General features: G+C 41.8%; 1 protein-coding gene across 2 annotated transcripts in view; it reads left to right on the top strand.

Moving 5' to 3' along the window:
* Positions 1 to 25,951, top strand: part of ZNF507 (zinc finger protein 507) — a 30,167-nt gene extending 4,216 nt beyond the window's left edge. For both annotated transcript variants that reach the window (XM_040976494.1, XM_040976493.1), the window contains 5 exons: positions 2,705 to 4,836; positions 6,500 to 6,617; positions 10,232 to 10,346; positions 22,146 to 22,280; positions 22,396 to 25,951. In XM_040976494.1, coding sequence (XP_040832428.1) covers positions 2,707 to 4,836; positions 6,500 to 6,617; positions 10,232 to 10,346; positions 22,146 to 22,280; positions 22,396 to 22,756 — 2,859 coding nt within the window. In that variant the 5' untranslated portion in view covers positions 2,705 to 2,706 and the 3' untranslated portion in view covers positions 22,757 to 25,951. The remainder of the gene's footprint in view (positions 1 to 2,704; positions 4,837 to 6,499; positions 6,618 to 10,231; positions 10,347 to 22,145; positions 22,281 to 22,395) is intronic.
* Positions 25,952 to 26,410: the final 459 nt, after the last annotated feature.

Here is a 26,410-nt window from a genome sequence, read left to right as displayed (position 1 = left end):
GATCTCTTAGGGTTCAAGGAGAGCATATATATACATTATCGTAGTATCCACATTGTAATCATCATTGAATTATTGGGAGTTTTTGTTCTTTGTTTTCTTCCCTTATTCTTTAGATGAGTTTTATTTTGCCTGCCATGCAGACTGATAGATGTTTGCATTAGTGATCTAAGTAAAATTTTCATGAGAATTTTAAGTAGGCTTTCAGGACCCCCCTCCCCCACCCTACCACTCCCACTGTGTATATGTTATTGTGAGTTATCTAACCTTTTGTTGTTGTTGTTGTTTCTTAATAGAGCCATGTCTTGGTGAGACATAAGTGGTGCGTTGATTGTTACATGTGGGCCCAGACTAGTTTTTCAGGTGTTTCTTGGTGTGTTTTATGTTGTCATATCTGCTTTATCGTTACCATTACTGTACTTAATTCCCAAACGTATGCATCCTCTAAAACGAGATACTTCCATAAATGTTGAGGGAAAATTGGAGCATCTGCTGCAAATTCCCATTAGCTCTTAATGCCTGAGCAGACACAGCTTTCAAAAGGCTGAATATTTTGTCAGACTCTTTTGTACTAGTCTTTTTTTTTTTTTTGAGCTGAGATGAACTCCTCCTCCTCCTGTTCGTTTTCTTAAGTACATGCTGAAACATGGAAGAGAGGTAGTTCACACTGCTCTGCCTCCCCCCTGTGGTGTCACTAAGTAGAAGAGAGATGCATGAGTCACCTTCGTAACCCTGTGGGTGTGTGAGGTCTGTTGAGAAAACATTCACGGTGTGTTAAACCCCGCCCCCCATGATCAGTCTGCCTACACGAAGATTACATTTCATGGGAGAGGAGACCTTAGATCCACAGCAGTCCTAACCTTGTCTAAGAACTTGAATGCTTAGGGAATTCTGTCATTAAATGAATTTACATTTACCGTTGAGTTAATGATAGTAACAAAATCAGTAGTCAGATAAAGAGCTACAGCTCCTCTCGGCCTAAAAATATAGAATTCTAACTGTCTTAGGAAGCTACAAAGTGTATTTCTGTCATAGCAGATTATTTCTACCATTGATCTCCTCTTCAATGACTTCAGATTAAAGGTAGAGTCTTAAAGAGACTTTGATTCTATCTATGAGAAAAATATGTAAAGGAACTAGTATTTTCGAAAGGGTGTGTAAAGGAGAGTATCTGACCTTTGGAGCTAGGAGAGTAATCTCAATGGCAATGGAATGCATTCCCTTTCCAAGAGGGTAGGCACAGGCACTCAGCAAGGATGAGAACAAAACTGTTCCTTCAGAGGAGGGATTTGGGAGGGAAGGAGGGAGGAAGTAGGACCAGAGAATCTGGAGTAGAGCGTTTGTGTTTTCCCCTGACATGGACCTCTTAGATACTGAAGGCTGGTTTGCCTGAAGGAACTCCATAAGTGGTATCCATTGTTGCCAGATGGATGCTCTGGCCCAGTAGCAGATAAGGACACAGATGGGGTCTACCAGAACAGTTGTGGTATGATCCTGGCCACAGCCAAAGATCCATATTTATTGAGTTAGCCATGTGGGAAAGAGGAGCCATGATTCACCACTTAAGTGAGAATTCAGGGCCTGCGACTGAAGTTTAAGAATAGTATGGTCTTTGGTCTGTAGCTAGTGCCACTAAAAATTCTGTTGGCATTTACTGGATGTTGTGGGTAAGATTCCAGAATGCACCTAAAATGTGGAAAAACAAAACTTGTTGCTGGATAAAAGCCTAAACTTAAAAATGTGATCCAAGTCAACAAATTAATCTCACTTAAAGCCAAAGGAAATGTTTGAAAGAAAACTACTGCCAGGAAATATTTTAAAAAAAATATTCAAGCTTTAGGCAGAAAGATTTGTGAGTATTTTATGTTTGGTGACTTCCTTAGCCATAGTATATTACTGGAACCTATCGAGAACTCGTCTGTAGACTCGCTTCATTTCTGGACTTGGTACATAGATGGCTTATTACATTTCTTAGCCCTGATGCCTCTCTTTCAGAGAAAAAAAATTACATACATGTGGGTATGAGAGATGGTTGACCACTAATATGACCTCTAGTACAAAACCACAGCATACTTTGTGGTTTATTTAGCTCCAGAAAGATGAATCAAAGGAAGTAAAAGGAGGAACTGGCTCATTGGTTTTATTTAGTTTCTTTGCGTGGTACTTCCCAAAATTCACTTGTGTCCTTTATAGGAGGTTACAGGGACTGTATTTTTGCAATTCCAAATGTTTGGCGAGAAAGAAAACATTTGTAGTTTTGAATCGTATAACCGTAGTTACAGTTTATGCACAAAGTAGTCTCTCAAGAATTTCATGGATCACATTGGCTGTACAGAATGATGCTTCATCCTAATTTAAAGTGGTTCCCCCAGAGAATAGAAGTCTGTCTTTGTTCTTGTTTTGGATGTCGTACAAAAGGGAGGGAGCACAGCCAGAGCGAAGAATTGTAAGAATAAGAGGTAAGGAGTGTGAGAAGTCACTACCAAAGACAGGGACGGACGGTGACAAGGTCTCCAGGCTCCGTCTCTATACTAGATTGTGTTCCTAAGAGAAAGCTAAACAGTTTCAGTCTCCTGGAAGTAGCTCGATAGATTGCTACGGAGCTCCCAACTTAGGAAACCCTTAGATTGCCTGTGTTTCCTCAGTTGTCTCTCTGTAGTTATCCTGTAACCTGGCATTTCTTTCTATTGTCCTTTACCCTTTATAGATATGGAAGAAGGCAGCAGTGTTGCCATGTTGGTGCCAGATATTGGAGAACAAGAAGCTATATTGACTGCTGAAAGTGTGATCAGTTCCTCACTGGAAATTGATGATCAAAGAAAAGCTAAAGAAGATCCATTGATCCATGTTATCCAGAAGTTAAGCAAGATAGTGGAGAATGAGAAGTCACAAAAATGTCTCTTAATTGGAAAAAAACGTTCTCGTTCAAGTTCCACAACTCGCTCTCTTGAAACCCAAGATCTGTGTGAGATTCCAGCCAAAGTAGCCCAGTCACCTGCTGCTGATACTAGAAAAGCTGAAATGTCACAAACAAACTTTACCCCCGAGACTCTTCCCCAAAGTGATGGCAAGGCTATGTCTTACCAGTGTAGCCTCTGTAAGTTCCTCTCATCATCTTTTTCTGTGTTGAAAGATCATATCAAGCAGCATGGTCAGCAGAATGAGGTGATATTAATGTGCTCAGAGTGCCATATTACATCAAAAAGCCAAGAAGAACTTGAAGCTCACGTGGTGAATGACCACGAAAATGATGTGGACGGTCACACTCAAAGCAAGGCCCAGCAGTGCGTGAGTCCCTCAGCCTCCTTATGTCAGAGAAGCATAGAAAGAAAGACTGAACCCATTCCTGATGTCCCAGTAAAGGTGGACAGTCCACAAACTCAGGCTGTCCAGAGTGCACCCGTGGCAGAAATGGGAAGGAGGAAATGGTATGCATATGAACAGTATGGCATGTATCGATGCTTGTTTTGTAGTTACACTTGTGGCCAGCAGAGAATGTTGAAAACTCACGCTTGGAAACATGCAGGGGAAGTTGACTGTTCCTATCCAATCTTTGAAAATGAAAACGAGCCCCTGGGTTTGCTGGATTCTTCAGTGACCACCACACCTGGTCGGGTCGACGCAGTAGTGATTGCTATCGGAGACAGTGAACTGAGTATCCACAACGGGCCGTCGGTCCAGGTGCAGATTTGCAGCTCAGAAGCACTGTCATCGTCATCTCCTTTAGACCAGGGAGCAGAAGGAAGAGTACACTTAAGCCGGTCAGTGACCCTTGACCCTAATGAGGAAGAAATGCTAGAGGTGATTTCTGACACAGAGGAGAGTCTGATTGCGGATAGCCTGCTTTCCTCAGCACAGAAAATCATTAGCAGCAGCCCAAACAAAAAAGGGCATGTTAATGTGATCGTGGAGCGATTACCAGGAGCAGAAGAAAGCCTTTCCCAAAAACATTTCCTCATGAATTCTGACATTGAAGAGGGGAAGAACCTGAATCCAGTCGAAGCCCCAAACGAGTGTGAAGGCACAGAGGACGTGTACCATGGTGATAAATGTACTGTTGATATCGGGGGCTTGGTCATAGGCTGGGGTAATCCAGAGAAGAAAGACGAGTTGATAAACAAAAGCCTGGCCACTGATGAGAATGCCCCACCAGGCCGCAGAAGGACAAATTCCGAGTCCCTCAGGCTACACTCCTTAGCTGCTGAAGCCCTGGTCACAATGCCTATACGAGCTGCAGAGCTAACCAGAGCCAACCTTGGGCACTATGGGGATATAAACCTCTTAAATCCAGATACTGGGCAAAGGCAGGTGGACAGTACATTGGCAGCATATTCAAAAATGATGTCACCACTTAAAAACTCTTCAGATGGGTTGACTAGTTTTAACCAAAGCAACTCTACCTTGGTAGCACTCCCAGAAGGAAGACAGGAACTGTCCGATGGGCAGGTTAAGACAGGTATCAGCATGTCCTTACTCACTGTAATTGAAAAATTGAGAGAGAGAACAGACCAAAATGCTTCAGATGATGACATTTTGAAAGAGTTGCAAGACAACGCCCAATGCCAACCCAGCAGTGACACAAGTTTGTCAGGAAACAACGTGGTGGAGTATATCCCCAATGCCGAACGGCCCTACCGCTGCCGCCTGTGCCACTACACGAGTGGGAACAAGGGTTACATCAAGCAGCACTTGAGAGTCCATCGGCAGAGACAGCCCTACCAGTGTCCCATCTGTGAGCACATAGCTGATGACAGCAAAGACTTGGAGAGCCACATGGTCAACCACTGCAAAACAAGAATATACCAGTGCAAGCAGTGTGAAGAGTCTTTCCATTATAAGGTGAGCACTGGCTTGTGAAATCTGCTAATAAGACCCTAGAATTAGGAAAGGTTTTATAGAAAAGGAACTGAATCCCAGGAACATTGACTCATTGGCCCCAAGGAGTACTAAAGTCGAGACTAGGCCTTTAGAGTTTCTGTGGTAAAGTTATTTCCCTGTCTGCTGCCTCCTTGAAGGCCTCTGCATACTGCCTCCATGTTTTAATGTATCATTTTAAAGGGTGGATTTTCATTTGCAAGGAAGCGTGGGTTGAAACACATATCTGTCACACGCAAGTTTACATCCTCGAGGCAAACAGTGTGTACTCATCCTCCATGGCCCCGGAATGCAGATGACTCACTCCAGCTGCTACACAACCAACAGTGATTTGTAGCTTTGCAGGGGGAAAAATGCGCTATCTTGGGTTTATTGAAGAGCAGTACATTGGGTGTTGAGCCTTGAATGCTGTTTAATGGGCATTTTAAGAACATAGAAGGGTTATTTTGGCCATTGAATTTTCATTCTAGAGGCTGACTTTAAAGCTGTACCCAACATGAAATGCTGTTAAAAAAAAAAAAAAAGACTTGCACTCACTGAATCATCAAATTACAGCCTTTCTCCTTTAGTGGGCTCAGTAACAGGTTGAAAATGTTTTTAACGTGTCCTCAAGGTTCACTGAGATGTAGGTGTTTTCTCCCCAGTGACCCAGCATTGGGATCCAGCTGATGGTAAGAGGTGGTGAGAAAGGTGAAGAGTTGGCGTCTGGGATCTAGTGCTGCTTGTGCTACTCTCATGCAAATCCAAGTAGCATATCCAAACAGATTGCAAAGAGAAGTTCCAAACATTTCCAGGAATTTCTTTTGCTGCTGTGGAAGTGGGAGGGTGGAAATCACTGAGTGGTTCCAGTTAAGGCTGTCTGAAACACCCAGCTGGTACATAAAGCAGAAAACTTAGCAGGAGCCCAGCAGTTACTGACTGGGTTCGTTGCATTATTCTGAGCACTGCTGTTTGCCTGTCTGCGTCTGCTGCTCATTGAGGAAATCTACACCTGGGTACATAAGCATGTCCTGAGACAGTGGGAACTTCTTTCCAGAGAATACCAGGAGGAACTGCCTCTTTGATAAAACTGTGATAGCCCGGTGTATTTTTAAGAAATTGCCAATTTGTTTTTGTTTTGGGGTTGTTGTTTGTTTTTGTTTTGTTTTTTTGGTAGATTGATTTATTTATTTTTATTAGAAAGGTAGATACACAGAGAGAAGGAGAGACAGAAAGATCTTCCATCCAATCCCCAAGTGGCTTCAATGGCCGGAGCTGAGCGAGTCCAAAGCCAGGAGCCTGGAGCTTCTTCTGGATCTCCCATGCGAGTGCAGGGTTCCTAGGCATTGGGCAGGCCTCACTGGTTTCCTAGGTTACAAGCAGGGAGCGGGATGGAAGTAGATCAGGCAGGACATGAATCAGTAGCCATGTGGGATCCCAGCACGTGCAAGGCAAGGACTTTAGCCACTAGGTTACCACACTGGACCTGCCAATTTTTTAAATAGTCCTTTGGTAGACTTGATTTTAAAACATTGCTAGTATGTTCTAGGCTGGACACCATGAAAGCAACTTAACCCTTTTCGTGGCCTCCTAATAATTGGACCGTGCATGTTTATCACAAATTACATGTAAATTTCAATGTTTTTAGAGTCAACTGAGAAATCATGAACGAGAACAACACAGCCTTCCAGACACCTTGTCAATAGCATCTTCTAATGAGCCAAGAATTTCCAGTGAGACAACTGATGGAAAATGTGTTCAGGAAGGTAAACTACTTTTTTCCGCAGTCTGTGCTCACTAGCATGTGAAATTGAAAGTGACTTAAGTTGTCATGGGGGTTACTTAAGGACCAAAGCATGTATTCTGGGTCGTTATACTGTAGATATAAATGGACATTACCCTGTTTCTGAGGCAATCCCAAGTGCTCAATGAAGTGAATTGTTAACCAGGTCCTACAAAGGGAGTCTAGCCCAGCAGGAGGAGTCCAGCTTTCACCGTGCAGGTAGAGTTCAGTTGAAATGTGTGCCTCTGCTAAGATCCAGTCCACAAAGCCGACTCAAAAAAACCCGCCTCCTCTCACTTGCTGCACCAGCTGACCTGCCACGAACTCAGCTTCTGCACGTGGAGGCCCCACCTCGGCCTAACCGGGCTTCCCACTGTAATCTTATGCTTACCCTCGTATGACTGCTGGAGTTCATTTACATTATTTTTTTTTAAGCACCCTCTTTTTATGTAGCAGTTAGGTACCAATAGACTAAGTCTCTGGTAATAGGAATATTAGAATCAAAAGATTTAATTAGACTTCCCTGAGATGGCGGGTATCACATCCGGAGAATTAGGGATAAAGTGTAATAAGCTGTGCTTTCTTGCGTCGACTCAGTGAAATTGATATACTTTAAATGTCTCAAGTGTGGCACACAGTGTTTATGGGAAATAAACCATGCTGGGGTGACTTTCCTTTCTGGGTTCCCTAAGAATTAAAGTTAGAAACAACTGCAGAGTGAAATGTTTCACCATAATGTTTCATTAAATTATACCCCAGAAAGCATAACTGGTTCTGGAATGTTTCTGAAAGAACTGATTTTGACACCACTGTAGCACCAAAATTCCCTTGTCAAACAGATGTCATCCCTGTAAAACTCTCCAAAAACAAAAGGGGTTTATGACACAACATCTGTTTCTGCGATAGATGGCTGAGCTAAGACAATTTTGTTTCCTTTTTACAAAATAGTCCTAACTGCCTCCTTTTATTTTAATTCATTATGTTTCCATAGCCTCTTTAAAGGAGACATTATAACATTAGAAATGATTGGCCCATAAATCCCTAATGTAGGAATAAAGTAACTGCTACTCAGCAGCACCACCTGCAGTTCATTCCCAGTCTGGAATGACTCTTCTAGCACCATCTGAAAAAGCAAACATTTAAAACTGCGCAGGTAGGTAAACAGATTAAAGCTCACCATTTTAATAAAAGCAGCCAGTTCAAATCACAGTGTTAGCCTCTGCCCCTCCCCTGCCCTTTTCCCGGGGTTCATACTCACAGTTGTCTTCACGCTCGCCTCCTTTGCTCCATTTTATGTTTTTGTTGTTCTGTAATTGATGGGTAGCAAGTCTATTACCTGCAAGTGGATGAATACTTTATTAATCTGATATTAAATGCTTAAGGAAAGGAGTTTGGCCTGACAGTTAAATGCCTGCATTTCTGCCTCAAAGTGTCCAGCCCTGGGTTCTGAGTCTGGCTTCCTGCTAGTCCTCGTCTTGGGCAAGGGCAGAGGTAGCAGGAGTAAGTGGGCTCCTGCAGTGCAGGCAGGAGGCCTGGATGAAGCTCTTAGCTCCCAGCTCAGGTCCCAGGCAGGAGCTTGGTGGAGGCATTTGGGAAATGAGCTAACAGATGGACGCTTTGTTTCTCTGCCTCTCAAATTAATTTTAAAGACAAATTTTCCGTATTAGATATTTTTTTAGTCTGGTTGACAGATCAAAGAACAAATTTTTAACTTACAAGATAAAAATGACTCATACTTAATAAAACTTCTGTAATCCTTTAGTAAAATTTTTAAGGAAGGAAGGTATGAACCTCTGTGGTCCCCCGTCTCTGACTATCTGTGATAGCACAGATACCTGGGGCATGTTTCCCAACCTGAGATCCCTTGTAATTGTATTTCTACCAGACCTTCAGCTAAGAGGCAGAGTTTGCCTCTTGAACTTTGTACCGTACCAGATATTGGCAGTGTGAAGCAGGGCGTCCCTGCCCTTGAGGAACCCTGTGAAGAAAGCAGAACTGGACTGATGAGTGTGTTGGCAAACACAGCTGCTGTAATACAGCCATCTGGCAAAGCAGTTTGGTCTAATGCATCTTGGGAAAATTTAAGTGTTCTTTCTCAGAAACCTGGCGTTGCTGAGCACCTGGGATTCCGTATAAACGGAACTGGATGATCCTTGCCCTACCCCCCAGGGAACCTGCAGCTTAGTGGTAAGACAGCGGAAGGGAAAATATGGGACCCAGAGAACCACGCTGTGGGGTTCTGTACTTCTACTTTGTAGACAGGAAAATGGAGACCTCAAGAGGAAGGATGATTTACTCCTGATCAGATTGGGAGTCAGTGGCAGAACAAGGACTAAGCCCAAGTTTTTGAACTTTAAATCCAGTCTTCTTTCCATTGGAAGCAGTTGCTTGGAGTGGCACAGGCTCTGGTTCTGTGCTATATTAAGTTTTTCCATCTGTCAGTTTTATTAGTTGTCATTGATCTGTAATATTTCTCACACAAAACCATTATCCAATATTTCACACTCCGTTTTTTCAGGTTTTTTTTTAAACTGTATTTGGAGCAGTGCCATTTATAATCAAGTCCAAGTTTTTAACCTACCAATTAAGAGCAGTACTTAGATTATAATTATGATTAGTGTGTGTATTAATGCTATAGCTCTATATCAGGAAATTAGGTCATTTTGTTCTGCCAGGCATTAGTTATTAGCAATAGAAAATTTTAATTTTAGAAAGTTTAATTTTATCTTGTGGGTTTTCTTCTGTGCCCCATGTACTTGTGCTCCTGCCGTACTCTTGAGCCTTCCACCTTTGGTTCTGAATATAAAGCGGTCAGCCTGTGGGCTTCCTGCTAACAGGAAAGATTAAGTGTCAGATGTCGTCAGGCAACAACACCTTCCTATGATCCAGTCATTGAACTTGTGTAGTCGCTCTTGAGTTCCGTGGCCTGATGTTGCAGAGGTGGGTCGTAAGGTGGCCTGCTTCCATGGGATCTGCATTTCCTGCACTGCAGAGGGCTGCATATTCATATTACTCCTAACCTTTGCCCCTGAGACCTGCCTGCTTACAGGGTGTAGTTACACTGCATAGGGGAGCGCTTAATGTTTTGCAGTTGATTTTGTTCCCAAACGCAATTGAAGGCTGGCATTTAGTTGAAAGCCAAGGAAACCCACACAATAGCAAACCTCTAGGTTTTTTATGTTGTGTTGATATGCATGCTTCAAAGCCACAGTTGATAATGTCAGATTATAGCATAGCTTGTTGGCAAATCAATGTTTGGTTAAAATCATGCATCCAATATTGATTAGACGAGCATCTTCACATTGGCGATGTCCACCTGATTTAACTGCTATGCGGTCAGCAGGCAGCTGGAACCAAGTCCAGTATACTCCAGGCCAGGCTGTCTGTATCTGCAAGCAGATGACGTTCAGTTTCTTGGTGCTGTGAGTCTGGATGCAGGGAAACCAGTGGAGCCACTTCACATTTGTTATATTTAAACAGTGAGAAAGCCTTGAAGGAAGCAGTGACGATGTGTGATTTCATTTACAATAGCATGTAAATGTTACCCTCTGACTGTCATCAAAGAATGACTCTAGAACTCTGAAATACTTTGTCTAGGGAATAAATCTGCAGTGCAGAAGCAGTACAGATGCGACGTGTGTGATTACACAAGCACAACATACGTTGGTGTCAGAAACCACAGACGGATCCATAACTCTGATAAGCCATACAGGTAAGTGTGATGATCCTAGAATTTTAATGCTTCAATTGCAATATTTCATAATGAATAAATAAAATCCAAATTATTAGGACTTTACTTTTCTTGTTGAAGCGCAGGTTAAAAGCTAAGGAACTTTTCCTCACTGCTTTCAGAAGATTTTAGCCTGTGAAGGAGTGAGCCCTAAGCTTGAGTCTCAGTGCAGTAAGCATCTTTTCTAGTTGATGTGCAGGAAGATGTTTGTCAGTTTTATGTTTTTATTTCATCTGGATCTAAGTTGCCATAGCAGTTTTCTGTACTTTCGAGTACATTTCAATAATTTGCTGATACTGTTAACTTGCAGCAAAATAACCTTTAAAACTTAGATAGTAAAAATCTTCATGAAATATACTATTTTTGAAAACTAAGCTATTGTATAGAATAAAGCCATTCAGTGTTGTTACTTGGTTTTTCATAAAAGCTAATTCGAATCCGTTTTTTTTTTCCCAGAAAATATATCAGTTCTCAGTCAAAAATCATCTAATAAGCAAAAATCATTTTTTTTTTTTCCAAAATGAAATTTTCCTGTTGGGGATTAAGTGTTGTCTGTGGGTCGTTAATTCAGAAGTGGTGCAGTTTGTGCAGCTGTCACACGGTTGGCTCTAGTTGTCGCTGTGGTGAACTGTCACATTCCCAAGTCACCTGGACTAGTAGTGCTGGGCTCTTCTTTGTCTGGGTCTTATAGATATGACAGAAGTAAGTGTGGAACACTCGTTGTGTTATCTAAATGAAAGCATGATCGACTGTGCATTGAAAGGTCATTGTTGGACCCTGTGGTGTGGCACTGTTGTATTGGTGCTGAATTTGCTAGGCAGGAGACTTGGTCATAGTCACCTTTCAAACAGGCATGTGTTTGCAAGTCTTCAATCTTGCCTCATTGTATATATTTTTTTTCCAAATGTTTTCAAGACTGTAATCTTTAAGAAAGATTTTTTTCCCCAGAGCGTAGCGAAGGCCATTGTTAACAATAACTCAGAGTCAGAAACCAGATAAGGGAAAACAGATGCAACTGAATGTTTGTCATTCATGATTTCTGCTGAGAAGTGCTTCAGAGGACTTGATAGAAATGATATGTTTATGTGAGATGATACTTTGCCTTTATATTGTGGCATATTTATCCTTGAATATAAGGTACAACGCTGCCAAATCCCTAGGGACCTAGAACGGAACAATTCACTTGTTCCTGAGAAGCACTGATTCAGCAGCTGTTCTGTTGCAGCAGCTAGGCTGGGCTCTTGGACTGTCATCATAAGAAAAAGGCATCTTTACTGTCAAAGAGCTTGTAGATAAGTAATAAACAAGTAGACTGTGAAATACAGGTTAAGCATCCCTAATCTGAAAATCCAATATTTCAGATTCAAATTCTGAACCTTTTTGTGCGCCAACAGGAAGCCACTAGTGAAAAATTCTGCAGTACAAGCATAAGCACACTTAAAAATACTGTCTAAAATTACCTTCTGGGGCATACCTTGTGGTACCACGTGTTAAACTGCCACCGGGACCATTATCCGGTGTCAGAGTGTCCTGGGTGCAGGTCCCTTAGCTTCCTGCTAACGTGCACACAGGGGCCAGCAGACGATGACTCAGTGCTTGAATTTCTCACCTCTCAGGGAGACCCAGATGATGTTCCTGACTTCTAGCTAGGGCCTAGCCCATTGCAATTGTTAGAGGCCAAATCTAGGAAGCAAACCAGCAGATGAACACTCTCTCTTTCTACCTCCCTTTCTCCCTTCAAATAAATAACAAAATTCAAGCTACAGAAATTATATAAAGTATATATGAAGCAAATAAATTTGGTCTTGAGTCGTATCCTTCGAGTTCCTTATTGTGTATATGCAAATATTTCAAAATCTAAAATAACCCAAAATGCATCTGATTCTTTTTTTTTTTTTTAAGATAATTTTTATTGGGAAGGCAGATTTACAGAGAAAAGGAGAGACAGAAAGATTTCCAGTCAACCGGTTCACTCCCCAAGTGGCTGCAATGGCCAGAACTGAGCCAATCCAAAGCCAGGAGCTTCTTCTGGGTCTCCACGTGGGTGCAGGGACCCAAGGCTTTGGCTGTCCTTGACTGCTTTCCCAGGCGACAAGCAGGGAGCTGAATGGGAAGTGGAGCTGCCGGGATTAGAACTGGTGCTGAGATGGGATGCTGATACTTGCAAGGCAAGGATTTAGCCACTGAGCCATCGTGCTGGGCTTGATTCCGATTGTGAGAGATACTCATACTATATGTAATTGTGTTAAATGTATGAAAGAGGATAATGGTTTTGACTTCTTGTTCTATAAAGACTTCACTGCCACCAGAGTAGATTACTTTTACTACTTAAAAGCTTGTTTTGATAGCGTTTGATGTCTTGGTGATGTTTTCAAAGAATTTAGACTGCTTCCAAAGAATTTAGTTACGTTAGGGACTTCAGAGTGGCAGCATCCTATGAGACTCCCAAGAACGGAATAGTTCAAGTCTATTCCAATTTTGTGATTCCTTTTAACCTTCTTTAAATACCTAAGTATGCCTGCTCCTTTGTGTGGTAGCATTTGCGGTCTTGAAGCATTACGGAGCGTCTCTCCCAGTCAGTTTATAAGATCTGCTCTCCTTGTCACGCATTGCTTGCTGTAAGCTGACATCATAAGCATACCCTTCTCCATGACTGCTCTAATTGGAGGATCACAGTAGTTTTTCTGGCTTATTTTTCACATCTGCCTCATTCGCTTATGATACGCCTGGTGCACTTCTGGTCATAGTTTGGGCTTGGTTGGCTTTCTCAAATTCCATACCCTAGACATTCTGATTCTTTACATTTTCTTTTTAAAAAAAAATGTTCACAGTAGCAGTGAGGCCTGCCTTGTTATACAGGTTCTGATTTCTGCACAGAGGTTTGTTACGTGTTTTAGCTTGCCTGTTACGTAATTGTTTTTTCTGTAGTGACAATACCTGTTCCTTTCTCGTGCCTGTGGATATATTTTTTTATATCAGTCCTCCATTGAGCCCATTTGTGTGATCTGGGCAGTGTAAGAGCCCTGGCTCTGGGAGCAAATAGCTGTGGTATTGAATCTGAGCTCTCTCATGCGTGATATTTTTGACCCTGGGCTAACTCTTGCACCTCTCTATGCTTGGTTTTGTCATATGCAAATGAGGATAATTAAGACAGTGAGGTTTAAATGAAGTGTCATGCCATATGAGATACTGTAAGAAGCAGCTAATAGTTATTGGTCCTCATTCCTTCCTAATGATTTATTGACTAACCAAAAGGAAAAGAAACTAGACTGTTGACGTGCCCTCATTTGGGAAACAAAGGAGAATGACTGTTCCTGGGTAAGCAGGCAAAGCTACTTTTACAAGGCAGAAATGTTTTCACTGCTAAGGTCCCTGTGCCATGTCGGGCTGCTTAGGAAGCAGTGCAGTGTCTTGGAGCACCTTTGATTTAGAGTCCTGAGTCTGGGTCACACTCCTGTACCCAATTGCTGACTCTGGAATATATTCCCTCTCCCCTTTTTTTTTTTTAAGATTTATTTATTGGGCCCGGCGCGGTGGCACAGTGGTTAAGGTCCTCGCCTTGCACGCCGGGGATCCCATATGGCCGCCGGTTCTAATCCCGGCAGCCCCTCTTCCCATGCAGCTCCCTGCTTGTGGCCTGGGAAAGCAGTCGAGGATGGCCCAAAGCTTTGGGACCCTGCACCCGCGCGGGAGACCTGGAAGAGGCTCCTGGCTTCGGACCGGCATAGTATCGGCCGTTGCGCTCACTTGGGGAGGGAATCATCGGACGGAAGATCTTCCTCTCTGTCTCTCCTCTCTGTATATCCGCCTTTCCAATAAAAATAAAATAAATCTTAAAAAAAAAAAAGATTTATTTATTTATTTTTGGGCCTGGCACAGTAGCCTAGCAGCCAAAGTCCTTGCCTTGCACACGCCGGAATCCTGTATGGGCACCGGTCCAGATGCTGGCGGCCCCCACTTCCCATCCAGCTCCCTGCCTGTGGCCTGGGAAAGCAGTCAGGGACGGCCCAGAGCCTTGGGACCCTGCACCCATGTGGGAGACCTGGAGGAAGCTCCTGGTCATTGCAAGCACGTGGGGAGTGGATCTCATAAAGCTGTTCCGTCTGCTGGTTCTTCCCTGTGCTCAGGAAATGGCGAGTCCTCCTCAACACTGTCCTTCCTGCGGGAAGGGAACCGCCTTTCCTGCTGGGACGGAGAAAGATGAGATGGCACCAGCCTAGCTCAGTCCCTGCCTGCTAACTTTGTCTCTATACGATGAAACCAACATACTAGTTTTATTTGTGCCGCATATTTATAACATTGTGTTCAAAATTTCAGTGAAAGATTGCATTCAGGATTTTCAAATATTAGGCTTTCATTAGTTCAGTTTAATAATGCAGAACTAAATTGCCCTGATTTTCCTCCCCGATCTTTTTTTTTTTTTTTTTAACAAAATGAGAGAATAAAACAGTTTCTCTGAGGTTATCAAGTTTGTTCTGCTCATGTGGCTTTGAGTCAGGGTCTGGAGCTGAACCGCAGTGGGAACAAGCAGGGGGAGGTACAGCCTGTGGACTTGCTGGCCCCACCAGATGCTCTGGAAAGCCCGACTGGTAGTTACCTGCACACCTCAGTTTGTCTCTATCAAATGGCTCTTACTGTATACATTTTTTTTAAGATTTATTTTATTTTATTGGAAAGTCAGATATGCATTTAAGGTATCTCAAAAACAGAATTTCAGAAAGATTTTAGCAGTAGGAATGACATTTTGAAAGGACAGAATATCAGTAAGGCCCCTCAGATTACACAGTCTCTATATAGACATATAGGAAATGACACCAAAGCTGGCATTTTTTGAGAACACTTTGTGTGGCCTGGCAGTGTGGTAAGCGTGTGGCACATGACAGTCCACTTATTTCTCACAGCGGTCCAGGGCTTAGATGTGGAGACAGAGGCTGCAGTAGATAATTAACTTTCTCCAGGTCTCACAAGTGACAGAGCCAGGACTCACATCCTTGCTTCTAGCACCCAGTGCCATACTGCTTTTATCTGCTATGCCAGGGAGACCCTTTCATGGAGTGTGTGCTAGACTGCCCCCACCCCAACTCGGTGATCAGTAACTATTTTGTCACTCTCAGGAAATCTGGACTAATAATTTGGAAACAGTGCTGTAGGGGTGTTTGTTTCTAAGGGCCGTGTGAAAGCTAGAGGTGCCTTGGACAGCTCAGGGTGATGGTAGCACCTGAGGGCTTTCTCATCTGTAGTTGGTAAGTAATGCTGGCTGTTCGCTGAGCCTCGGATGGAACGCGTGCAGGAAGTCTACCCTGGACTTGCCAGGTGTGTTAGTCCCTGAAGCAGGCTATTAGAAAAGATAAAGGTTCTATTGCTTTTGATGACTTACTCTTGGAAGTCATATACTATTGCTCCTACCACAGACTCAAGTTTCATTTGTAGGCATGATGACTAGTGAGTGGTGTTGGCATAGGGAAAAAGTCAAGTCTTTGAAATGCTTGAATTTGCTTCAAGGAAAAGCAGTTTAGCATCTCAAATAATGTAAATTTGGAAGGCAAAAGGGTTTTTTTCCTTACTATTGAACTTTATTTATTTATTTTTTTCATTATTTTGTTTTGATAATCTTTGCATAGTTTCTTAGGGCACAAAGGGTCAAGGGCTACAGGAAAGTGGGTAAGACCATTGTTTCCACGTTTCTCGCTCGCTCTCTTTTTCTGTTTCTGGGGTAAGAGATGAGATAAAGGGCAAACAGTTTAGCATCTCAGATAGTATAAATTTGGAAGGCAGAATTGTTTTGAAGGAATGAACTGAAGGAGTTTACACAGTGGCATAAAGCCTTTTTAGATTCACCACAAAATTTGAGTTTCCATTGCTCCTTCAAAGCATAACAAAATCCTATTAGGAAGTTTCTGTTGAAATCTTTGTATATATTCAAATTATACGCAGGTCACCCTAAATCATGCAGGATATCCAGTTTCTTCCAGCTAACCCCTCAAAACAGTAGCCCCTAATTAAATCAGACCTAGAAGCTAACCAGGTCATGGCCAAAGTGATGGGGGTTCCTCCCCAGCAGGGTCACCCCCAGGAGTCCTGGGTCTGAAGTCACTCACAGCACTGGGATTGACTCTGTGAGTGAATATCTACTATTAATTTAAACTCACTTCTTCATTCCTGATTTCTCCCCAACTTTGTAAATTTTGACAGATCAAAACCTTAAAAATGGCTGTGTCCTGCAGTCCAGCTGTAGAGAGAAAGGAGACAAAGGAGTCTGCAGGATTACTGTAACGTTCTGTGTCTTACCTGCGAAGATCCAGTTCTTCTGTGTTATTCTTAGATATTCCAGGGGAAGCGGAAGCTTATCCTCAAGAGTAGACTATACAAGATCCTCACTACCTTAACTTATGACACATACACAGGATGCAACATTATACTCTATTAAAAATGCGTGATTTTAACTTGGAAAAAATACTCATGGAACATTATCAAAGATAGGATTAAAATCCGTAGTATGATTCCACTTTGCGTCAGATGTTCGCATATACATTGAAAAAGGTTGGGGAGTTATGCAAATATTATTTTAAAATTTATCTTTGTACTGCCTCTATATTCCATTTTGGTACAAAGAATGTAGTTTCCATCCATAAGCAGGGCACCCATTTCATATGTTACAGTACATGTAATAATTACCTGAACTCTCCCAGTGACAGTGACGAAAGCATTGCATAAATACTAAAAACAGCTTTTAGATGTCTTACCTCCCTAGTTTCTGTCAGGGAGATTGATAAACTACAGAAGAAAAAATCAAAAGAAATAAGCTGTACCTGTTAATATGGATAAATCACAGCAACATTGAGATCAAGAAGTGTGACTGCATCTGTGTGCTCAAAACCATGCCGACAGCTGTGGTAGGGCTACGCAAAGTAGAACTAAGAAAAAGTCAAAAAAAAAAAAATCATACAGTATCAAATGGGAACTTTGGTACCTCTTTCAGGGAGAAAGGATATGAAATCTTAAAGAAACACACAAAGAACTATTAAAGTCCATGTACACCTTACAGCGGCTCTTACATTATAACATGTTCTGTACAGGTGCAAGTTAAGCAGATCTATGAAAAAAGTAACAAGTTAAGTAGAATTTTGTGAACAGTTTTTCATTTGTTTTGAATGAGTAATACATGTATGCACATATGAATTTTAGAAACCACCTGGCTACTTTTCCTCTTAAAATAGTTGTCATTTATCTTGGAAGCATGTTACATGTCTAGCTTAATTCTTTCTAATTAAAATATAGGGCTTTTTAGTCCATTAAGTCATCTATTCTATACCTCAGGAGCATTATACAGTTATCTTTATTTATATTGTGTACATTTCTTGCTTCTGTGTGTGTGTGTGTGTGAGAGAGAGCGAGAGAGAGAGAGAGAATGAAAGTACTTGAAAACATCTATAGAAGGACAGTTGTTGAAGTACAGCAAGTTGAGCTAATGCTTTAAATACTTGTAACCCCTGCTGGATGCCTGGCTGCATTACTGATTTTTTTTCTTAAGATTTATTTATTTTTCTTGAAAAGACAGATTTACAGAGAGGAGACAGGAAAACATCCTATCCCCTGGTTCCCTCTTCAAGTGACCACAATGGCTAGAGCTAAGCTGATCCCAAGCCAGGAACCAGGAGCTTCTTCCGGGTCTCCCACACTGGTACAGTGGTCCAAGGACATGGGCCATTCTCTACTGCTTTCCCAGGCCACAAGTGGGGATCCAGATGGGATGTGGAGCAGCCAGGGACACGAACCGGAGCCCATATGGAATCCCAGCGTGTGCAAGACGAGGATTTAACCACTAGGCTACTGTGCAGGGCCCTTGTTTGGTTTTGGGCTTTGGGTTTTTTGTTTTGTAGGTTTTTTTTTTTTACAATTGATTTATTTTTAGGGGCTCAGTGTGATCGCTCAATGGCTAAATTATTTATTTTATTGGAAAAGCAGATTAGATTTACAGAGAGAAAGATTCTCTATCCACTGGTTCATTCCCCAAATGGCCACAGTGACCAGAGCTGAGCCAATCCAAAGCCAGGAGCTGGCAGCTTCTTCTGAGTCTCCAATGTGAAGTGTAGACTCGCAGGGCTTTATGCTGCTTCCCCAGGCCGTAAGAGGGAGCTGGATGGAAAGTGGACCAGCTGGGACATGAACTGGCATCTATATGGGATCCTGTACTTGCAAAGGGAGGAGTTAGCCAATTGAGCCAGTAAAATCTTTTTTTTTTTTTTTAAGATTTATTTATTTATTGGAAAGTCAGATATACAGAGAGGAAGATCTTCCGTCCAATGATTCACTCCCCCAAGTAACCACAATGGCCAGTGCTGAATGATCCAAAGCCAGAGCCAGAAACTTCCTCCAGGTCTCCCACGTGGGTGCAGGGTCCCAAAGCTTCGGGCCGTCCTCGGCTGCTTTCCCAGGCCACAAGCAGGAAGCTGGAAGGGAAGTGGGGCTGCCGGGATTAGAACCAGCAGTCATATGGGATTCCAGCATGTTCAAGGCGAGGACTTCAGCCACTAGACCGCCATGCTGGGCCTGAGCCAGTAAAATGTTTACAGTTACAGCATACCTACACCAATTGGAAATTGCCGTTTGGACCATACTTTTGGAAGATTGCTGACATTGAAATCAGAGTTTATGCGTTTCTGAAAATTAAAATACATGCAAATCAGAATTGTGCAAAACAGTGTCTGCACTTCCTCCCTAGCACAAATGCGCACTTTGTTCTTATGTATGTGTGTGCATTTCCCCTCTTCATTGCTATTTAGGTATTTCTTTCCTCCTAGAATTTCAGTGTTGTTTTATAGAGGAAAGTTCTTGATCTATACAGCATATTGGCTATATGCCTTTATTGAGTCATTTTGCTGTTTGTTCCAGTTTTTTCTTTCTGTTGGATTATCAAGTTACATCACTCATCACTGTTATCTGCAAATGATCTTCTCACCCCCTCCCTTACGATGCTTGTAACTCTTATTTTTTGTTGTTGTCTAGTTATATTGGTTAATATCTGCATAACACTAAACAGTAATAGGAATAGTCAGCAACCTTGTTTCGTTATTGGGCGTAAAGGAAACTCCTCTAGTGTTTCCTCTAAGCCTTGTATTAGTTTGGAGTTGAGATAGGTGCAGGTTATCATGCTGTAGTGCCACCAGACAACCTACAGTGCCCAGAACACCCTAACAAGAAAGAATGGTCTAGTCCCAAGCATCCATAGTCCTGAGATTAAATAACCTTTTTCTAGGCCTACTTTCAGTTTACAGAAAGTTTGAGATAGATGCTTGATATACACTATGATCAGAAAGAATATTCCGTAATGTGAGGATTTTTACGAGCTAGTTGACCTGGTATCTTCATCATACCCATAGCATGAGGGCTTTGGGGCCTATTGTAGATTACAAGAGATACAAAAATGTAACAGGACCAGCATTGTGTAAAGCTGCTGCCTGTGAAACCAGTATCCCATATGGGCACTGCTATATGAGTCTCACTGTTCCATTTGCTGTCCAGCTGCTTGGTAATGGACCTTAGAAAGCAGTGGAGGATGGCCCAATTCCCACTTAGATGGGATACCTGCAAGAAGTTCCTGGCTCCCAACTTCACCTCTGTCTCAGACAATGCCACCACTTGGGAATTGAACCAGTGGGTGGACAGTCTCTCTCTACCTCTAAGTCTTAAGGAGAGAAAAATATACATGTACCAACCAGATGTAGTACCTAGAGCTCTTTGGATTCTAATTTGAATAAAACATTGCAGGAAAACCAAAATTTTCTTGGAAGAATATGTGAAACAGGCTAATCAGATAGCCAACAGTTAATTATGGAAGCTTTATAATGGGAATCCATTGTGCTCTCCTGTAGAATCATGTCTTTGTTCAAAGATGTACGCAATCAAGATGTCCGTAATGTTTATGCATATGAGTTTTTTTAGTTTAAATTTCAGTAAGAGCAATAAAATGCAGCATTCCTATTCCGGCCCCTTCAGATTTTGAATCCTCATAACAACTTTCCTATTATTGACTTGTCTGTGCTCCTGGAATAGACACTGCCTAAAAAAGGGAGCATGGACTTCCACTGGAACACAAATTAGAGTTTGTGGACTGTGGTCTCAATGATCTTATCCCAGAGCTTACGTGCCCAAGATTTGTTCACAGAAAGACAATTGTCTCGTAGTCAGTCAAACTAGGCAGCTCAAGTGTATTCAAAGATAGCAATGAAAGAGTAGACTTACATGGTCAGTTTGCATATACATACATACAGAGAGAGAGAGTGAGAATGGAAAATAGACCTCAAAAATCAGGGGGTTGGTTTGTTTGTTTGTTTCATTTTCTCTGTGATCTCCCAGTCCCCCTAATTTCCACAGTCTTGCTGTTCAACTGGCATCAGATTGGTTTCTGATATACCAGATTCTCCAACAAAAGTTCCATATCAGTAATGACATCATACAGATAGCTGATGTGATGAGATTGCCATTTTCCTTCTGCGAAAATGACCCCAAAAAATGAGTCTAGCCATGAACAGAATATCAGACAGCCACAAATTAGTGGCCATTCCAGAAATACCTGACCATTGGTCCTCCAGTCTTTTAAGGTCAATAAAAATAAGACAGGTTGGCGAAGCTGTTAAAACCTAAATCTTAAGGAGACATAGGACTGAAGTACCGTGGCGTCCCAGGTAGGATGCTGGACTACTGTCCTAGGAGATGCTCCTTGGAGTGCGTACGCACACATCTGACACTTGTGCGTGTCCAAGTCTCTGCATCCGTGAGGAAGCTTCACAGACATGGCTCATGTCCTCACCTGATGTAACTAAGCACCTCTGCATGTTTGAATTTCTTGAAAGTTCTATGAAAATTACTGATTCATTACCTTTGTCTAGGCTGGTTTTTCTTGAGCTCGAAGACCTTTGGCCTGGTGAATGAAAAAAATATTGTTAAGTGCATATTTTACGGAGTGTTCAGAAGCTGTTGTTTCTTTATTAGAGGCATTAAAGGATTATTAATGACCTGTTCTGTTTGTGAACTTGTTGAATCTTCTCCACACTGCTTCCATTTTGTATGTGTGTGTGTGTGTTGAAAATGACTTATTTCCTTTTGTTTTCTTGATTAACAAATAGAATGATGTAGCATATTCATTTTGTCATTTTCCTGAAGCAGTTAAATAATTTAGAGCAAAGCTGTGTCTATTACTATATTAGGAATCTTCAAGTACTGAATCACTAAAGTGATATGGGATGTTTTTCTTGATTCTTTATATAAAATTTTTATGATATAAAATATATTATTTAATTGATTGATTTCAGAACATCCACGCTAAGGCCTTAGAACCAGTGATGTCTTAGATTCTATAAAATGTATGCAGGAGGGGCTGGTGCTGCAGTACAGTGAGTTATGCTGCCCTCTACAGCGCCAGCATCCCACACAGATATCAGTCCAAGTCCCCGTTACTCTAGTCCGGATCCACCTCCCTGTTAATGTGCCTGGGAAAGCAATGGAAGATGGCCCGAGTGCTCGGAACCCTGTGCTCATGTGGGAGACCCAGTTGAAGCTCCTGGCTCCTAACTTAAGCCTGGCCCAGCCCGGGGCATCGGACCATTTGGGGAGTGAACTGGTAAATGAAAGATCGATCTCTCTCTCTCTCTCTCTCCCTCTCCCTCTCCCTCTCCCTCTCCCCCCTCTCCCTCCCTGTAACTGTGTAACTGACAAGAGAAGACCTGTGGTGGTTCTCCCAGCGTCTGACAATGTGCTGAGTTCTGCGTGCCTGTCTTGCAGATGCTCGCTGTGTGGCTATGTGTGCAGCCATCCTCCTTCTCTGAAGTCTCACATGTGGAAGCACGCTAGTGACCAGAACTACAACTACGAGCAAGTGAACAAAGCTATCAACGACGCAATTTCCCAAAGTGGCAGGTATCTCCTGTGCCCCGCTCCCTTCATGGCCGTAGGTACATTAAAGCTGGGCTTAAATCTGCTGCTCCTGCTGTAGGATTCATTCACATTTGCCATGTTCTGCTTTGTTTTGAAGGGCTCTAGGGAAAACCCCTGGAAAGACTCCAGTTAGTGAAGAGAGAGCCGAGCCGGTCACTGGAAGCTCAGAAAGCATGGTGTCGTCTTCAGAGCTCATTTCCCAGGCCCCTGGTGAAGTTGTAGATCCCAACCAGAATGAGAAACTGAGCCCTACAAGTAATACCTCATATGGTTTAGAAAAAACCTCCAGTCTGGCCCCTCCTGGTATGGAGTATTGTGTTTTACTCTTCTGTTGTTGTATTTGTGGTTTTGAGTCAACCAGCAAAGAAAATCTTTTGGATCACATGAAAGAGCATGAGGGTGAGATTGTAAACATCATCTTAAATAAGGACCACAACACAACTGTGAACACGAGTTAGGGGGGCAGTCCCTCGCAGAGGAAGAAGAGATCTCTGTAAGCTACAGCCTCACCTTTGTTGTCAGGTAGCTGACCTGCCAGGCGCAGAAAGAGTTAGTCTGGTTTTCCGAAGTGACAGGTGCGACTTTGAAACTGAATCTGCTGTAAAATGAATTCCGGGAGGGGAAGCAGTGAAGGGAAGCAGATGAAGGAAGAAGCAAAGCCGTGAACCCGTATCAGCTCTGTCCCCCCTTAGTGTGGAGTGTATTCATTATCAAAAGCTTATGTAGTATAGAAGTGCAAGAAGAGTTAAGAATGGGCTTTTCAAGGAACTGTTGTAAAATGTATGTTATCAAGTGTGACAGTCTTCAGCGGAGCCTCGTTGCTTCATTCTCACATTTCACATGCCAGCTCTGGAATGACAGGCCTCTGGTGAGAAAAGGGAGGCAGCTTGCACAGGGTTTCTTTCCCTGTCACTGACAGAGTCCGCAAGGAAACCACTTAAATCATTCCCGAAATAGGTAGGAACTGATCTACTCAATCTAAGATTTATCCCTTATGTCCCCAAAAAAGAAAAAGAGACCTAAAATCCAAATCTAGATTGTCAGTTAAAAAGCAAATTACGGCCTTAAATTTACAGTGAATTCTTGCAGACAAAGGAGGAAATGAATTCCCGTGAGACTTGAAACAGATCTCAAGTTTGGAGAAATGGTCCGTTGAGCACAGTTCTGAAAAGGTTCTCCGAGTGTTTGACAGGACTCCCCCTAGCTACCCAGCCCTCTCATCCTCTCGGCTATCTGAGATCTCACTGCTAATCCAAAAGCGGCTGCTGAAGCAACAGGGTATCAGAATTTACTTTGGGTCATCAAGCCCACAGAAAGGAGTTGAACTCTTAAGAGCTAAATCAAGAAGTAACTTTCAGAAGCCTTTTAAAATCAGAACTGCTGTTGAGATTTTTTTTCCCCTGGAGTTCAATTTAGCAGAAGAGGAATAACCAGATGTGACTAGAATATAGTAGAAATTCAGGTTCTTTATAAAAATATGATCAGCACAAGCAAATTGAGTAACTGTAGGATTTCTACCTAAGAACTTAGAGATGGGATTCACAGGGTGACATAAGACGTGTTAAAGACAGAAGTGAAAGTGCTTCTGCCTAGACTTGCCGCCAGAGAAACAGGATCTGATTCATTTCACAGGCTGCAGTGTAGCGCTAGCCCATTCTTCAGGCATTGTTTTATTAAAGTGAATTCTGCCTGCAAGACCAAAGGCCCGTGCACCATTCAGTGCGCCGGCCGTTACGGTGCTGTTCTGAGTTTGTGAGTATTCTGAATGTGGATTTTAAACATCTAGGATTGAGGCTGCAACTCTGCTGAACTCAGAACATCCAAAAACAAAATGTACTGAACGGGCTGCTCTCTATATAGACATATTTTAGAAAAGAATTTTGTTTCCAAAGTCTGGTTTAAATTGAATTAATCATTTAAGATAGTGTTAGGAACTGTTTAAATGGGGCCAGCTGTCTTGAAACATTATCTGATTTTTCTTTAATTTTTTTTTTATCTTATCGATGATATTTATACAATTTATTTTGTCTTTATAGCTCTTTGATTTAGGTAGCTTTAACTTATATAGGAAACAATCCACTTCTGATACATGTTTTCTGAAAAGATGGCATGAATTTTATATATACTAAGTTCTTCAAATCCACTGTATGTGGATTTAAACTCATTTACTCCTGTTTTCAGAATTGAAATATTTGTTTCATTTCAAATTCAAATAAAATGTCACACTTTTATCACTTATATTGTTGCCACCCATGTAGGCAAGTTTTTTCATTGCCTATAACTGACTCAGTGGTGTTTTTTGGGGTTTTTTTGGTTTTTGTTTGTCTTTTTTTTTTTTTTTAAATAAAATCTGGTATTTTGAAAGTTAACAACCTTATAGGAACTTTTCTTTGCTAAATTTTCCTTGACTTTCATTTTATGAATCATTTGGATCCCAAAAATTTCAATAGTGTGACTATTGAAATTACCTCCACCTATTTCCATGAACCATTCCCATTGATTACTACTTGAGTCTCTCCATTTGGAATCACGGATTTAAAATTTCCCTAGCTTGAGGGGAAGAATTCACCCATGAGTTGGAAGCCTTTCAGCTTTCATTGGCTTCTGGCTTTTGAAGGTCCTTCAAAGATTTCTGCCTAGCTCGTAGGAGGAGCCAAATACCACAAATGTTCTACACCTTCCTTGTTAATGTTTTGTAACAAGCCTTAAGCTAGCAGTGTCTCTACCAAGAACAATTGAGTTTTCTTAAAATAATAATGATTAAATATGCAATTGTAATAGTAAAAGAGATAGCTATCAAAATCATCAGTAGGAATTCAATTCATCGAAATGTCATCTTAACTGCCGTTAGACCTTTTGGGATATGATGTTTGTCACAATTCCGAACACCTATAATTCTAGGACTTCATAGTGGAAAGTCGATTTTTGTAAGGAAACCCAACTGGATAAAGCAAAGATGGTGAGAGAAAAGTTGATTATTCTGATCATTATGAGAACTATTTTTCAGGGCTCTGACGTTCCCCCCTTTCTCTTAATAAGCCAGCACCTGGTTGGAGGCCCCCAGTGTTCCCACATACCGTGCTTACCTCGCATCTGCTCTGTAGACCCAGTGCTGAGGCGAAGCAGTGTGACTGTAGCTGGCTGGAGCCTTCTCCAGGTCCTCCGTCTCTAGGGTAGCTGTTGGTGGTTTCCTTGTCCGGAGGCCAATGGTAGGCATCCATGTTTACATTGTATCTTCCCGCAGTGTGCTTGGCTTGACAGGAGACTGAGACGCGTTTCTATTGAGACTTAACTATATTTTTAGTTTTCATAGACACTTATTTAATCTTTTTTTATTGTACAGCAAGGTGCTCTAAGTAATATTCTATAAAATATATTTAATAGAAATTTGAGTTTGATATTCATGGACATGAATACATGTATTTTTTTAAGAAATGAGTATTGTGTAACACTATGGCATTGCTTCTATAGCCAAAGCATAAAGATTTCTGGAACACTGACATGTAAAGACTACAGTTAATTCTGACACTGTATCTTATTAAAATAGGATGATTTGCATTTTGTAAAATTATCCTGCACATCGAGCTGCATGCCTTAAAGCTGAACCTCTAGGATTGCGTTCCTGGTAGGACAGTTCATCTGTTCTGAACAGTGAGGCAAGGTCCATAGCGCTTCTCCAACTACCTTTGGAAATACTGTACAATGTTAGAATAATTTATTTTGCTTTACACGAGTTTGTCATGTATTGACTTTAATATTGTATTTTGGTAATAAATTTTTTTGTTATAAACATTGGTCTCTAAGTTTTATTGGTAGTGATTCACATCCATTGCTATCTTGGAAATGTTGATTTGACAACTTAGCAAACTGGGTTTTTAATAACTGGATTTTAAAGAATTACAAGCCTCGAAGAGGGCAAGCCGAGTCTTATTTGCCTTTTGGTGGCTTGTTACACTGTTGCTGACCAGCATTAAACTGTGTGATGCCAAGACAAGTGAGAAAGCATAGTTGTTTTCATTTTTAAAAGTCCAGTGAACTTGAAGCTCCCTTCCTTGCTATACAACTCTTCATGTTATTCTTCAACTCACACACTTACATGATAATTAGCCTTC

This window comes from Ochotona curzoniae, unplaced genomic scaffold, assembly GCF_017591425.1.
Source record: "Ochotona curzoniae isolate NIBS_2020 unplaced genomic scaffold, NIBS_Ocur_1.0 contig_2699, whole genome shotgun sequence".
Lineage (NCBI taxonomy): Eukaryota > Metazoa > Chordata > Mammalia > Lagomorpha > Ochotonidae > Ochotona > Ochotona curzoniae.
This window is presented reverse-complemented; position numbering and strand designations above follow the sequence as displayed.